The following is a 16,052-nucleotide window of genomic DNA, read 5'->3' on the forward strand; positions in this document are numbered from 1 at the left end:
CTCTTGTTTACCAAAGTACCGATCTGTGACGTCACCGTGCTACAGACTACATTTCCCACAAGTCTGTGCGATGGCGTTGCAGGAGTCTTAGGAGAGTGAGTTGTACTACAAAATGGTCCTGGATTTCTGCATTGATGTCTGTCACCTAGTTAGTAGTCACCTAGTTAAGAAACATGGAGGCCACGAACTGAGCCCAGTTCTAACGAGCCGAATGCATCTCTCAGTTTCTGTGGTCCAGCTTAAAGGGGCAGAGGATTTTCATGGCAAAGTTCTTAATTTCTTCATTTCCGGTGAAATTTACAGCTATTTGAGGAACTGCCTCAAGGCTTTGGCTTAATACCCAGTACTGCACATACTTAAGTGAGCCACGTTCTCCTATATTGACACCCTGTGTGAATATTTGTCAGTGTACTGAATTACCAAGATGGTAAGAGAAAGAGACACTCCACGATGTGATAAGCTTTAGGAAAAGCCGCAGGGGAATCAGCTTCTGATGGACTGACAGCCAATGTGTCGGGTTTGCCAGGATTGTTTTATAACTGAGGTTATGCTAAGCTTTTGATATTCCCAAAGAAGACAATGCCATGGATTTTAGGTAACAATCACGGATTATTTACAGGAGAGCACCACAAGGCTTAAGCGCCATCACTCTGGAGTGAATGCCCTGTGCAATGGCTCTTCTAAAAATCAACTACAAGCCGTACACAGATCACAAGCCACTGCAGGAAATAGTTTTCATGTGAATATTGGAATCCATTCGTGTCGGTTAGTCAAGAGAAACAGACTATTTAAATCATCGAACAATTTTATTTATTTATTTATTTATTTATTTATTTGGGTTTTTCGAGACAAGGTTTCTCTGTATATCCCTGGCTGTCCTGGAACTCACTTTGTAGACCAGGCTGGCCTCGAACTCAGAAATCCGCCTGCCTCTGCCTCCGGAGTGTCCTACAATTTTAAAGTCCTCCTCTCTGTTGTTTATCAGTAAAGATCTCCCAGAGCCAACGCAGGTCCTTTGTCTACATTTTCAACCATTAGCTTATGTGTTGTGGGTTGTCCTGATGTCGTTTGAATTTTCACGTTAATTCTGCATCCTCAAGAGGGGTGGCCCCGGGGAGAGCGGTGGATCAAGAACTCAGGTGCTCTCCTGTGAATCTTCTCCCCATTTACTGGTCAATAAAAGCAAGAGCCTGTGATTGGGCTGTGGAGAGGAGATCTTGGAGAGGGAGAGATGGGGAGGGAGAGATGACAGGAGAGGAGGAAGCAGCAGCAAAGATGGAGCTGAACCACGTGGCCAGGAGAAACTGCAGATAACCAACGGTCTCCTAGCTGGGAATAAGTTAGTATAGTTTTGCCCAATCTAGGTTTATTGCTTATAAATATAATAACTGGATTGTATGTGTTTTTGTACGGGACTATTGGAGTTGACGATTACTGTTACATGGAAGAAAGTTAGTTTTAGTGAGTCTCAGAAATACTTCTCTTAGTGACTGTACCTCACTTTGGAACTTGGCCTTTACATGAACCTGATTAACAGAAGTCTATAAGATTCTCTGAATAATCTGAAGCACAAAGTGGGACTCAGTGATTTTGCTTCATATGGATCTGACTTGCGTTTGCTTAAACACTCCTCAGCCATCTACTTATCTTTCACATTTACATGTATTCTTGTGTTCAAAACCATGCTTTACGGCATGTATGACCAGCAAGCTTCCATAGTAGTTCATTTCCTGTCCCTGGCCATCTTATTTGCAATCTTAATTTCTCTAAGTATTTTAGACATTGTTTAATTAATACCCATAAATACACTGTTCAATAGCCTCACTCTTGTTTCTGACTTTCCATTATGTTAGTCAACATAGAACTAGGGAAAAATTACAATGACATATAAAAAAACAGAGATTTAAAAAGCAACGACAGAGAAATGACATTTGAGATATATCTTACCCGGGCAGTGGTGGCACATGCCTTTAATCCCAGCACTTGGGAGGCAGAAGCAGGTGGATTTCTGAGTTCGAGGCCAGTCTGGTCTAGAGTGAGTTCCAGGACAGGTAGGGCTATACAGAGAAACCCTGTCTCGAAAAAAAAAAAAAGAAAGAAAAGAAGATATATCTTAGCTGACCTCAAATTCTACTACAAAGCTATAATGAGGACTGCTTGAAATTAATAAAAAAATAAAATTTTAAAAAAGTACAGACAATGCATTGTAAAATAAGACCCAAGGATAAATGCTAATGCAACGGACATGCTATTTTTGACAAAAAGTATAAAAACCAGGACTGGACCTGATAGTTTTTTTTTTTTCAACAAATATTGTTGTCAAAACTGGATATGCCCTGTTGCAGGATTTTCTCTGTCCAATCACATTAGGGCACTGGCAGGCCTGTGATTGGACAGGAAACGGGAGGCGGGGCTAGGAGTTTGGGGAACAGGGAGAGATAGAGAGGTAACCAGAAGGGAGAAGGGGAGAAGGCAACAAGGAAGCAGACGAACAGGAATATGATCCTGATCCCACATGGGTTAAAACAGCCACAAGTAGCTGAGATTGTCCCAAGGTTAGAATAATTGGGTTAAAGCTTTATCAATTGCCTCTGAAATTATTGTATTGGCATCTTGTAAATTGTGATCTTATTGTTATATAAATCTGATTGGATAATTAAGCGTAAGAGTCTTGTTTCTACTGGGTAACGGTGTTGAGATGGCTGATCGTGGGGTGTGGGGGTGTTGCGTGGAAGATGAATTCAGTAGCTGGGAGAGAGTAGCTCAGCGGTGAGAACACGCAGAGCTGGACCCCGCCAGGACATAGTGTTGTGGCCCGCCAGTACCAGTACTAGAGTGGGAACATGGACCGGCAGGGCAGGAGAGATGGCGGATTAACTTTTTAAATATTTTCCATAACAATGCCCTGGAAAATGAGTGAAATTAGATCTATGTCTCTCATCGTGCAAACACACAAAGTATTCAAGCTAGATATTACTTTAAGTTGAAAATGCAAAAGGGGTCATAGAGCAACTACTGTAGAGTTCTCTAAAGGAATAGCACAATGAAATGCATATAGTTAGAAGAATTCATGAAACTGCCTTACGGGATATAGTCCAGGTAGTCTTTTTTTTTGGGGGGGGGGGGTGTTTCGAGACAGGGTTTCTCTGTGTAGCCCTGGCTGACCTGGAACTCACTCTGTAGACCAGGCTAGCCTCCAACTCAGAAATCCTCCTGCCTCTGCCTCCCAAGTGCTGGGATTAAAGACCGGCTTTAGTCCAGGTAGTCTTAACAGTGGTGGTTTCACTATGGAAAGTGAATGAACCTACCAACTATTCAGTAGCAGGGGCTACATGTCTCTGCAGTTCCAATCTGGCGCTGAGGAATTCTGGATACTTGAAGAATTGCTGGGTTTTAGTCTCTGATGGAATCCTGAACAGTCTGGATTTAAGAAAGGAGGCAACAAGTGGATGGAGAGCGGGGCAAGTAGTGGGGAAGCAAACACTCTCCCTGCAATATCCTTCTATGTGGATATCGACAAAGAAGTGCGGCCCTGCTTTAGGGCCACGTCCTTTTTAGTATGATTAAGGAAAGCACTTTATAAGGGTTCCCAGGAGCTTGTGTTTCAATTGGTTCCCAGGCAGGCCATGGTGACAACCAAGATGTGGAATCCTTGTAACTAACGATACAGACACAGTGCACATACAACCAAACCGCATAAAGCATTCAAGTTTTTACTGTAAAAGAAAAAGGCCATTCATTTGTACAGAGGTCATACTGATGCTGTGTCAGTGGTAACTGTGTTTGGGGGTGTATGTGTATGTGGGGGTTACATGTATAAAAAGAAAGGTGACATTCTTAAGGGGGGTAGGGTAATAAGGGGGTAGACTGAAATTAAAAGAGGAAATAGATAAAGTGCTGCCGCATATGTATTAATGTCAAAGTGGTACTCTTTCTTGGCATGCAGTCTAAGTAACTTACCCTGTCACTATCATAAAATACCTGACAAAGGCAACTTACAGGACCCAGGGTTTGATCTGGCTGTGGCTAGAAGTTACTTGTAACCATGGTGATAAAGTTAAGGCGGCAAAAACTTTGATGCAGCTGCTCACGTTGCCTCCAGTCAAGAAGCAGATGGAGACAGATGACAAATGGTTGCTCTCAGTTCATGCTTTCCTTCTTATACAATCAAGGATCCCAGCCAACAAATAGGACTTACCTGTCTACCCACTATCCACAAGTCTTCTGACCGCAAACTAATCAGGATAAACCCTTCAACGGAATAGCCCGAGGTTTGTCTACCATGTGATTCTAGATTTCATCTCTTGGCATCTAAGGTAAAGATCCCTTCTCCATCCCTTGTTACTTGAATGCAAACACACCTTAAAAACATGTTTTAGCCGGGTGTGGTAGCACACGCTTTTAATCCCAGCACTCGGGAGGCAGAGGCAGGCGGATTTCTGAGTTCGAGGCCAGCTTGTTCTACAAAGTGAGTTCCAGGACAGCCAGGGCTACACAGAGAAACCCTGTCTCAACCACCACCACCACACCACCCCCGCCTCAAAAAAACCAAACATGTTTTAACTTTCTTATTTGTGCACGTACATATGTCTGTCAGTGTGGGCCCATACATAGAGGTCAGAAGGCAACCTTCAGGAGTGGGTTTCTTCCTTCTCTAATATATGGGTACTTGATATTAGCTTTGCTCATTTGCTATTATGGAGTGTATATACTAGAAAAGCATCCTACCAGACTCAATGTATGTAGGTTTCTCTACAATATGAACTCATCATGAATTCAATACGCACCCTAGGTAGGGAGTGAACTTAGTTAAGGCTTTGTCATATTACTTAATTTGTAGGGTTTCCTAAAAAATATTTTTCTGATGTTAAGGTGTGAAGAATAAACAGTTTCTATCATCAGTTGAGTATCTTACTTTCATTCACGCCTACAGTTTTCACTGGGTTTGGAACAACTTTTCAACATGTAGCTACAGTCTTTAAAAGGTTCATCTACAGTATGAAATTTTGTGATAAATAATGGAAACAAAATTCTTTGTTGTACTCTTAGTATCAATAGGACTCTTGTGCAGTATACAAGCTCTGGTGTCCTGCCGAGGCTGAACACATCTAAAGGTTTTGTGACACTGCCTCTAGTATGGAGTCTGATGCCAACCGAGGTATGGGGGGCAGGGACAGGGGCAGGGAAATGCCTCTAATGCTTTCCTACACTGATTTGTTGGTGTCACGAATGGCATGACCAAAAACAATCTTGCGGAGGAAATAGTTTATTTCAACATAAAGGTCATTGTCTCTCTTCCAGGGAAGTTAGGGCAGCAAGTGAAGCAGAAACCATGCTTCGTGACATATTAGTCTCCTGCCCACCCCAAATCCTTAGGTAACCCAAGAATACTTCCCCAAGGTGGTGATGCTTGTCCTGTCTGGACACTACTACATCAGTTAACAATCAAAAAAATGCCCCCTCCCCCCCAAAGAAGAGAAAGAAAAGAAAAAGAAAGAGAAAAAGAAAAAGAAAAAGAAAAAAGAAAAAGAAAAAGAAAAAAAAGAAAAAGAAAAAAGAAAATGCCCCCAGATAGGCCCATAAGGCACTATGATCCAGGAAAGCACGCATTCAGATGTTAGGCTTTCATGCTTATGTAGACATAAGGAGTAGCTAAGCCTTGGTCTTTTTCTTCACATAAGTACAGTTTCTGTCAGGAATGAATTATTGAGGTTGGGACTGAATGATAACTAATGCCTCCACTACATCCTTCACATGATAACGTCAATGTTCAGGATGAAGATCATTGTTATTTAAGATTTGAAGAAACACTAAAAGCCTGTCACTTCCTCCACAGTTGGGCAAGTTTCTCTGCAGAATGAACGTTACTGATGGTAGAAAGTGTTGACTTCATGTTAAACCACTCAGCATTCCTCACAGGCACATGGCTTCTCTACTCAATGGTTTCATTTGTCTTGAGCAAGGTCTGAATATTTTGCAAGATTTTTTTTTTTTTTATCACATATCACTTGTCAAATTTTCTATTAAGAATGAGTTCCTTGATGTCTTTTAAGGGATGAAGATCGGTAAAAGCACTTGCCACATTTTTCACATTTATAGGGTTTCTCTCCAGTATGAACAAGCTGATGCTGATTGAGGCTATCGATCCTAGAAAAGTCTTTCCCACATTGTTCGCATACATGAGGTTTCTCTCCAGTATGAACTCTCTGGTGTGCAGTAAGGGCTGCGTAATTAGGAAAGCCATAGTGACATTCCCCACACTTATATTCATGAATTTTTTGGTGTTTTTTAAGGTCCAAAGTAGAGTAAAACATTTTTCCACATTTTTCACATTTGTATGATTTCTCCCCAGAATGACGCAATTTATGCCAAGGAAGGTATGAGAGAGTAGAAAATGTTTTCCCACATTGTTCACATTTGTATGGTTTCTCTCCAGAATGAAATCTTTGGTGATACTGAAGGTGTGGAAAAGAACAAAACCTTTTGCCACATTCTCCACACTTGTAGGAATTCTCTTCAGAATGAATTCTTTGATGACGCTTAAGGAATGCAGAAGAGTAAAATGCCCTGTCGCAGTCTTTACACTTACAGGGTTTCTTTCCAGCGTGAATTCTTTGATGTCGCTTAAGCAATGAAGGGTAGTGAAAGGCTTTCCCACATTCTGCACACTTGTAGGGTTTCTCTGCAGAATGAATTATTTGATGCTTCTTAAGCAATAAAGGACAGTAAAATGGTTTCCCACATTCTTCACACTTGTAAGATTTCTCTGCAGAATGAATTCTTTGATGTACCTTAAGCAATGAAGGGTAGGAAAATTCTTTGGCGCATTCTTCACACTTGTATGGTTTTTGTCCAGTATGATTTTTCTGGTGTCTATAATATGTTGAGCGAGTACTGAAGGCCTTGCCACATTCTTCACATTTGTAGGGTTTTTCTCCAGTATGTATTCTCTTGTGTTCAGAAAGGTTTGAATGACTATTAAAAGCCTTACCACATTCTTCACATTTGTAGGGTTTTTCTCCCGTATGAACTCTTTGGTGTGTAGAAAGTTTTGAGCGAATACGAAAGGCCTTACCACATTCTTCACATTTGTAGGGTTTTTCTCCAGTATGTATTCTCTTGTGTTCAGAAAGGTTTGAACGATTATTAAAGGCCTTACCACATTCCTCACACTTGAAGGCTTTCTCCCCTGTACGAATTCTCTGGTGCTGAGTAAGCAGTGACTTGCAAAAAAAGGCCTTGCTGAAATCTTTACATTTATTGAGTGTTTTTCCTGTTGACCAAAAGGTGATATATGAACAAAAGCTTAGCATATTCTTTATATTTTTAATGTTTACCTTTAAATGGAGACATTTACTCATATTTACATTTTTATTGATAAATCAGAAAGAACACAACATTCCTACCCCTGTATTCATTTAGCATGATTCAGAAACTATAGTAGGAGGAAACAATCTAAGCTTCTACTGAAATAAAAGCTTGGTCAAATTGATTATAGAAATAATGCCCACCAGGTAGTAGTGGTGCATGCCTTTAATCCTGGCACTCTGGAGGCAGACAGAAGTGGGTATCTGTGAGTTCAAGGCCAGCCTGGTGTACAGATTGAGTTCCAGGACGACAGTCAAGGCTACACAGAGAAACCCTATCTCAAACAAACAAACAAACAAATAAACAAACAAAAAGAAAGGCACACTATTCAAAGTTAAGTAGCTAAATAAGTAGTAATTATCTATGACAAAAGAATATCCTAAGGGTATTATGTGAATAAAAATAAATACCCTTAGTACACATAGATATTATACATGGACACACCTGGCATTATCAACTTGGAAAACAGAAGATAAGTGGTGACTGAGTGAGACTGAAGCAATACAGAAACACCATTTTTATCCTAAGTATGAATTTTAGAATTATAGGTATGAATGAAAATGTGCATAATAAATATGTCTACAATTAATTTAAATAATATACCCTTTGGGTTTCAGACAGCATTATATTCTATTAGGATGACAAATATCACACTATCAAAATTATGAAAAAAATTTAGGTTCACCTATGAATTTAGGTTAACCTATGAATAACTTCTGCTAAAGACAATATATTGCCAAAGAAAAAGTGTTAAAATTTGCCATCTTTGTAAGAACTATTAATTTACAAGATGAAACACCCACTGAGCAATGAAAAGAGACAATGTTCAAGACATGCAAACAGAGACTCCTGCTTACACATGAAGTGGAAACACACAATCCTGATGCTCACAGAACCAGAACTCATATATATCGTTATCTCACACTGGCCTGAAGTGCGTATCGTTGGATAATCTATCCACAAAGTTATTCCGGTTACAGATAAACAAATGCTTATAGATTAACCACTGCCAAGGAACACACAATCAAACTTCCAAGAAAAAAACACACTGAATTCACAATATTCTGAAAATGTATTGATGAGCTATTAAAATTTTTTGAGTATTGGGCAGTTTTAATCCATGACTATATTTCCAGAAAGGATATACATTTTAAATCTTTACTAGTGAGTGTGTAATAGGGAAAAAAATGAGGATACATTTTCATCATTCACAAAGAATTCTGATGAGGTGATTTGAGTATAAGTGAATATAAAATATATTTATGCATGAAGTTACTGCCTTACACAGATTCACACATAGGTCTTTAGAAAATCAGTGTGTAGATTTTTCAAAGGTTGCAAAGTCAGTTACAATGTAAACTCAAAAATGAAGTTCTTTGAAGTCACTGTAAAGATGAGCACATCTTAATGGTGATCAGGGAAATACAAAATTTAAGAAAATTAAACCACCATAAACAAAAATCATGAAAGGAGTGATCTAAAGAGTGATTTCCTCGACAGCACTATCTCAATGTGTATGGTGAAGCTTGGCTTTCTGTTGGATCTCTGGACCTCAACTCTGTTCTCTCACCCCCTCGTTCCTACACACCTGGGTGCACAGCGGCTGCTGCTTGTCTCTTCACGTCCCAAGGCTCTTGTCTTTGCTCCAGAAATGTCACCAGGAATGGCTTAGAGAGAGCAAGACCTGTTTGGAGGAAAAGAGAACAAGATTGTTCAAGTGTCCTTCTCCTGGGAATGGGCATGTCCCTTTCAGCACTGTGTGTGTAAGGAAAGAGATGCTGAAATAAATGACTGCATACAATTAGTTCCTTAAATGTCTTCTGACAGGATCATTACATTATGTGAAGGAAGATACAGTGTCCAGATTCTGAGTTTAATGTAAAGGGAAAGGCATTAAAATTGAATTGTGAAACTTTGTTTTTTTTCTATGTAAGGTACATGCCTACTGAAACAGTGTTTCTAACATTCCCACTTCTGTGAAGAAGGATGCATTCAACCAACACAGACAGGCTAAACACACAAAAGAGAAAGCAGTGTTTCTCGCCTAAGCACATTCCCAAATTTTTCTTTAAAACTAAGAAGATGAAACATGCTGTGGGAAAACATGAGCTCGTGTGAGATAATGTACAGAGGAAGAAATGCATTGACAGTGAAATAAAAATTCAAAGGGGACGTGATCCTCACCCAGGAAATCCAGATGGCTGTAATTCTCCAGCATCACATCTCTGTACAGATCCCACTGAGCAGGCTCCAGGCATTCCCTCTCTTCTGGAGAGAAATCAATGGCCACATCCCAGAAGGACAGCATTTCCTGAAATTAAGATCATGAATGATACCCACACTTTAATTAAAACCACTAATAACAGGCATTGTGGATCTAGACATATTAGTTCTCTGTCAATGTCACACAAGCTAGGATAATTTGAGAAGAGGGAACCTCAATTGAGAATGTACATTCCACACCCTGTAAAAGACTGTTATTCACTGATAAGAGATAATCCAGCCCATTGTGGGTGGTGTAGCACCTGGGCAGGTGCTCTTAGATGATATAAGAAAACAGAATTAGCAAGTCATGAAGAGCAAGCCCATTTTGCAGGGTTTCTTCATGACCTATGCTCCAGTTTCCTGCCTTGACTTCACTCAGTGATGGACTTAACGTTACCTGAAGTTCTACGTTGAAATAAATCCATTCTTCTCCAAGTTGCTTTGGCCATACTACTTAGTTTAGCACTGTAATAGAAACTCTAACTAATACAGGCATCTGGTGCTTGTTTCTACAATGTTATAATTTGCCCAGGAGGAAAAGAGAGCTAGAATGCTTCTACCATAGGTTAGTAATATTCCTTACATGCTTTAGATGTGGTCACATGCAGGCAGAAGATCCCACAAGCCCATGTGGATACTCTACTTTTAAGACACATGCTTCCATGGAAAAACCTGTATTTAGTGCCACATGCTGGTTTTATCCATGATGCATACAGACAGACATTTCTCAGAGGATAGTCATGGTGAAGGAGAAGGAACTTCCCAACACTTTATATGCACAGTTTTGTGAAGTGGAAAGCAAGCCTACAGTCATGAGTATGCCATGCAATGCAAATGTGGATTATGATGCAGAGGCTCTGGGCTGGGGGTCTTGATTCCTTAATTTATACATGGTTCAATAGTGATTGTAACGACAGGTCACCTAGAGACTCAAGACGGAACAGCCAAGTGATGTAACCAAAAAGAAAAAAAAAAAAAAAAGAATTCACAGACCTTTAATCCCTCTGGCTAGCATATAGACATGCCCTTAGTACTCACCTTTAATCCTAAACAAAGAAGACAAAGTTAATTTGTAAAGGAAAGCACCCTTGTTTGAAAGTGATGTCTAATTGAGTGACAGAAAAGGTGACAAATCAGAGAAAGAATCTGACAGAAAAGGATCTGCCCAACTCTCATGAGAAGAGAGGATAGGGAAGCTACTTAAGGGAGAGACAGACAGTACAGGAGGAAGAGAATACAGAGCAGGAATGAGTTCCTGGAGAGCAATATTGGTAGAGTTGAGAGGGACGGTAGAGCAGCACAGAGGGAGAAGGAGGAAGTTTTACCACAGCGTTTTATGGAGACAGATTGCAGAGAGAACAAGCTAGACATAGGTAAAGATAGAACGAGCAAGGAAGGAGGAGGAGCCAGAAGATTGGAACAGATTGCTAGGGTTGGCTTGAGGGCAAACAGAGCAATTCAGTAAGATGCTGAACAGCTGGATTGAATAAGTTACCTGGGAGAGGAGTTTGAGCCAGAACAGCTGAGTAGAACCAGCCAGCCATCGAGCGATCAGAAAGAACAAGAAAGGGCGAGTTGATTCAGCAGCAAGTCTCAGAGGCTGAAAACATTCTAAGCAAAGATAAGATTGTATGGAGCCTAGAAATTTCCAGGACTAGGACTAGGTTAGGCAGAGGCAGTAAGCCTTTGAGACAACAACAGATAAAAAGTACTTTGATAGTTAATCTCCTCAAACAACATTTTTATTATTACCATGTCAAAAGTGCTGTCTTGTTCAGTTCTAAAATGTACAGACCATAGTTTACACACATCCAGCATCCAGGGTAACAATGCTGTGAGCTTTAATCCTCCTAGAGCATCATTTCAGAGCATCCAAGCTAAGTATGTCCTCACGCCGCAGCTTTCCAATGTCATTGGCCAATGAAAAAACCCACTATATTTCCAACATCTATGAGTTACAGCTCTACACATTTAACATATGAATGGGGTCATGTAATACAGTCTTTCTGTGCCTTAGGTCATTTCTAGTTTCAGCCATATTTCCCCAGCTTATATGACTTTATCCCTTTTCTTCTTGAGTATTATTTAATTAAAATATAATTATGACATTTCCCAATCTCCCTCCTGGTAGGGATGGATGAAGCATACACTTTGGAAAGAAAGATTATACTAAAAAAAGTATTTAATCATAAGGGTGGAGTGAAGAAATAGTGAAGCCAGTAGACTTCCAAGTAGAATGAATGACATAATGGATAAAATTCTGTCACTTCTCAAGGAAAACACAGGCTCTGTTGAAAGCATCTTTGTAGATAGCAGAACCCTTTCCCACATTTACAAGTAAATGAAAACCACAGATTCCACTCTTCTTTATCTATGAGACTGCCCACAGCAGGGAAAATGGTCAGCCTGGAGAACTGCAGTAACTCTGGGCAGAGTGACGTCAAAACGTTTTTCTCTGAGAGAACTGGAGCAGGTCTCCAATGGTGATGTGACTGCTAGGATCAGTCCCTAACGCTGACCAGAGCATACCACCCCAATTCGCTATGGGGATGTGCCTGTGATATTCAGGCCACATTTCTCACCATGAGAAGTCTGTGAGGGGACAGCAGAAAGCCTGCCACAAGAATCTCAGTTAGTTGGGATTTTAACCAATACAATTAAAGCAAACATTTCAGGACAAGTTGAGACTGACAACGTTCATTTCCTGTAAAGAGGAAATGCAAATAAATTCTGGCCAGAAGGGACAAACTGTGATTTATTGAAAACTGCTGCAAATTTACTCTATTCCTAAGTTGGGAATCCAATTTTCCTTCCCTTGAACAGAGGCGGGTCCAAGAGCTAAACTCACAAGAACTCTTGTATCTATGGTCAGTGTTCCTCAGAGATACCAGACAAACCTTATTCCTAGAAAATTGTAGGAAAGTCCAGGCTAGACAGAAAGCAAGTGTTACTCACCAGGCTCCACACAATAACGACTCTCCATTCAGACAGGGCTTATTTATCAATTAAAGAACATAGTGCTTTAAAAATACACTAAGTGCTTCAGTAAGCAACACTGCACTGTCTTTCCCAACGTGACACACAAAAGTGTGGCAGACAACAATCATCCATTTTTGGTTTAAGTTAACATGTTTTTGCAATAGGAAAACTCAGATACTATAACTGGAACCCTAAAAGGGATATGATAGAACATCTGCCACATATTTATTTAAAAAGTGCAATGAATTTGAATTTTAGGGTCATTTAAGTATCACAGGATTTCTTCTGTACTTCAGATGTCTAGACATATCTGGATTTTAAATAATCAGTATATGGTTACTGAGTCTTCTTAACATACTAGTAAGTGGTATATGCCCAACAAACTGTTGTGAATTACATTCTCATTCACTGACTTATGTGGATACCACAAAGAAATGAGCAACAGGATGTAGGATTTAAGGAGATGGCCAGCCAATCTGGACACACACTTTACACCTTAATTTATGTCATTGCATTTGAAAACAATTTTGAATGAACCCAATGACTGCAACTTTTCAAACCCCATAAGACAAAGTAATGAAAATCTGTGTTTCTCAAGTCTATTTCATGCATACGGATTTGGTTTCTATTCAATTCTGTCCAAATAACATCTGTAATTTTTCTCAATGGCCTCTGACATAATCATTTAGATGACCAAGACCTGGACGCCATTATCCAGCATACTTTCCCTTCCAAGTTTCCAAGAATGGCCTCTGTTACACAGCAAGGTTAGTAGCAAGAAAACTAGTAATGCCACCTGTCAAGCTGTCTCTTACACAGGTTAGCATACAACAAGAAGATTCTAAAAGAACCAGGTAGGACTGGACACTACAGGGCACCTTCCCAACGGAAGGTTCCCAATGGAACTAACCTTCCCAAGAGGAAGGAATGACATATTGTTTTACTGGTTGTCTTAGTCAGGGTTTCTATTCCTGGACAAAACATCATGACTAAGAAGCAAGTTGGTGAGGAAAGGGTTTATTCAGCTTACACTTCCACATTGCTGTTCATCACCAAAGGAAGTCAGGACTGGAACTCAGGCAGGTCAGGAAGCAGACGCTGATGCAGAAGCCATGGAGGGATTTTTCCTGGCATACTCAGCCTGCTCTCTTATAGAACCAAGACTACCAGCCTAGAGATGGAACCACCCACAAGGGACCCTCCCCACTTGATCACTAATTGAGAAAATGTCTTACAGCTGGATCTCGTGGAGGCATTTCCCCAACTGAAGTTCCTTTCTTTGTGATAATTCCAGCCTGTGTCAAGTTGACACAAAACTAGCCAGTACACTGGTTGATGCCACATGTAAATCTGGCTGTCATTCCCCCATGTGAGGAGCAGGAGCAGGGTTTCAGTTTTGGCTAACCAGAGATGCATTCTACACACTTTGATGTACAGTGTAAGGAAGGAGAAGCCATACAAGAGGCAGAAAAGCAGGGGAGGGGGTGTAAACCACTGTGACTGCTTCAGAGAAGGAGAATTCCAGAGTGGGAATGAGGTCCGTTTACCTTAAATTACATAAGTGCATAACGTTCTTTAAGTTCTCCCTCACCCTGCTGACCTGACACAAACGCTTAGCAGCCTAAAACAAGGTGAGCTTTTCCCCCACTGCTCCGGGGGTCCCTGCTAATGGACTGGCTCAAGTTCAAGACCAGATCGAAGCATGTTTGTACAACAGTTGTGGGCCAAGTAGACATCCTGTCTTTCTTGAAAAGTAATCAACCAAAACTTAGGGCTGGAACCCTTCAAAGGCTTAAGAAACGCCAGCCCTAAAGGTGAAGCGGGACATCAGCTTCCCCACCCCTCACTCTACCTGCCAGTGGTTGCTTCTCTCCATGTGCCCACCGCACCTGTTCTCCCTCAGCCCTAGCCAGAGCTTTTCTTTATCAGGTGATTCTGGTAGATTTGTCCACGGTGCCCCAGAATTTCCCAGCTACGACCGGTTGTGTCTCTGATTCTTTTCTTACCCGTTTAATTCACCGACTGGCCGACTGGCCGAGAAAAACGATGACAATCAATACTCCATGATCATACCGGCGTTCTGTGAAACACTCGAGAGGCAGAAAACCCACCTATTTTAGATGTACTGAGAAAACCTCAAGATTCATCTGAGAGTGGGGGTCAGCTAGTAACAAAGTCTTCCCAGCCAAGCGGGAAAGTGAGCTCTCAGCACCACCTGAGATGCAAGTTCCTCAGCTGACCCACCAAGCCTGATCTTTGCACCATATCCCACTCCCATGCAACCATCCTGCACTCCTGTCCCAGAAGCCCACGGTAGACTCGGGTTGTGCTCAGAGTTCTGACAAACATCAATCAGGGCACCGTCAGACACGCCCTCTCCCCAGCCCTGACCAGTATCTTTATGGACCAGAATGTAAGGACAGCGCAGGTCAGTTTCTCCCGACCTCCCACCCATCGCTGCTCTGCTTGCTGCTAGATGGATCCCCGCACCTCGAACAGTGCCTCAGGCTGCGCTGCTCCCTGGACCAACCTCGATGTCAGCGATGCAACTCGAGAGCTGAGCAGGACAGCACTCTCACCCAACTTTGGGGAAACCGCACACTTTCAGACTCAAATACTGTTTCCGGAGCAGGTCCCTGTGACGACACAGTGGCCAAACTACATTTCCCACAAGTCTGTGCGAAAGAAATTCCCGGAAATCAGCTAGGGCTGTTCCTGGATTTGTCCCTGGCAACCCGCAGGAGTGTATGAGAAAAAGAAGCCTACTATGCTTGACAGCCATTGGGAAGTCAGGCTGGTTTTCATCTCCAGATCCACAACATGAGATATATGAATATGAGTCAAGCCTTTGACAGAAATATTAGGGTGACGGGTCCTTTCCTATCCATGTGTTGTGATTTTAATCTTACTACTCCTTGAAAAAAAAAATCAGCACCACGAAGCAATCACTAGTGTGGGAATAAAAAAATATCTTTTAAAGATGATTTTTCAAACCAGCATTGATGTGCCTTATTGTGCTCTTAGCTGCCTGGTGGCTTATGGAAGAAGGACCCGGGATCCAAGGTTGGACTGGGCTATTTATAGAGACCTTATTTCTAAATAAGATGGATAGTTTAGGGTAAAGGCCTTTGGGTGTAATGGCTTTGACTCAACACTACGCATACATAAATAATTCTTGTTCTTCTGTGAGCCATATACATATATCAGATTCTACAACTGGTAAAACTATTCCTGTGAACACTGGAACCCGTAGAGTACAGAAGTGGGCCAAGAACACACAGATGGTTTTAATAATTGAACAAAGTTAAAAGTTCAGCTCTTGAAATGAAAGGAAAGACCATCCGGAGACTGCCCCACCTGGGGATCCATCCCATATACAACCACCAAACTCAGACACTATTGCATATGCCAGAAAGATTTTGCTGACAGGACCCTGATAT

At 41.2% G+C, this 16,052-nt stretch overlaps 2 protein-coding genes across 2 annotated transcripts in view; both read right to left on the reverse strand.

Moving 5' to 3' along the window:
- Positions 1-5,509: 5,509 nt before the first annotated feature.
- Positions 5,510-16,052, reverse strand: part of LOC115029093 (zinc finger protein 728-like) — a 35,715-nt gene continuing 25,172 nt past the window's right edge. The window contains 1 exon segment of the mRNA XM_029468416.1: positions 5,510-7,223. Within this exon segment, the coding sequence (XP_029324276.1) occupies positions 6,024-7,223 (1,200 nt within the window). The 3' untranslated portion in view covers positions 5,510-6,023.
- LOC110308526 (zinc finger protein 58) lies at positions 8,949-15,179 on the reverse strand. The gene is made up of 3 exons (XM_029468559.1): positions 14,619-15,179; positions 9,553-9,679; positions 8,949-9,052 (listed from the first exon to the last, which is right to left on the reverse strand). The coding sequence occupies exons 2-3, from the start codon at positions 9,674-9,676 to the stop codon at positions 8,949-8,951; spliced, it is 228 nt and encodes a 75-aa protein (XP_029324419.1). The 5' UTR covers positions 9,677-9,679; positions 14,619-15,179.

Source organism: Mus caroli, chromosome 13, assembly GCF_900094665.2.
Source record: "Mus caroli chromosome 13, CAROLI_EIJ_v1.1, whole genome shotgun sequence".
Taxonomy (NCBI): domain Eukaryota; kingdom Metazoa; phylum Chordata; class Mammalia; order Rodentia; family Muridae; genus Mus; species Mus caroli.

What these genes read in the sequence shown, in the direction of transcription:
- LOC110308526 (XM_029468559.1), bottom strand. Translation starts at nt 9,676, where the DNA reads ATGCTGTCCTTCTGGGATGTGGCCATTGATTTCTCTCCAGAAGAGAGG. An exon ending in CAGCCATCTGGATTTCCTGG is followed by an intron (nt 9,053 to 9,552) that starts GTGAGGATCACG and finishes TCCTCCAAACAG; the next exon opens with GTCTTGCTCTCTCTAAGCCA.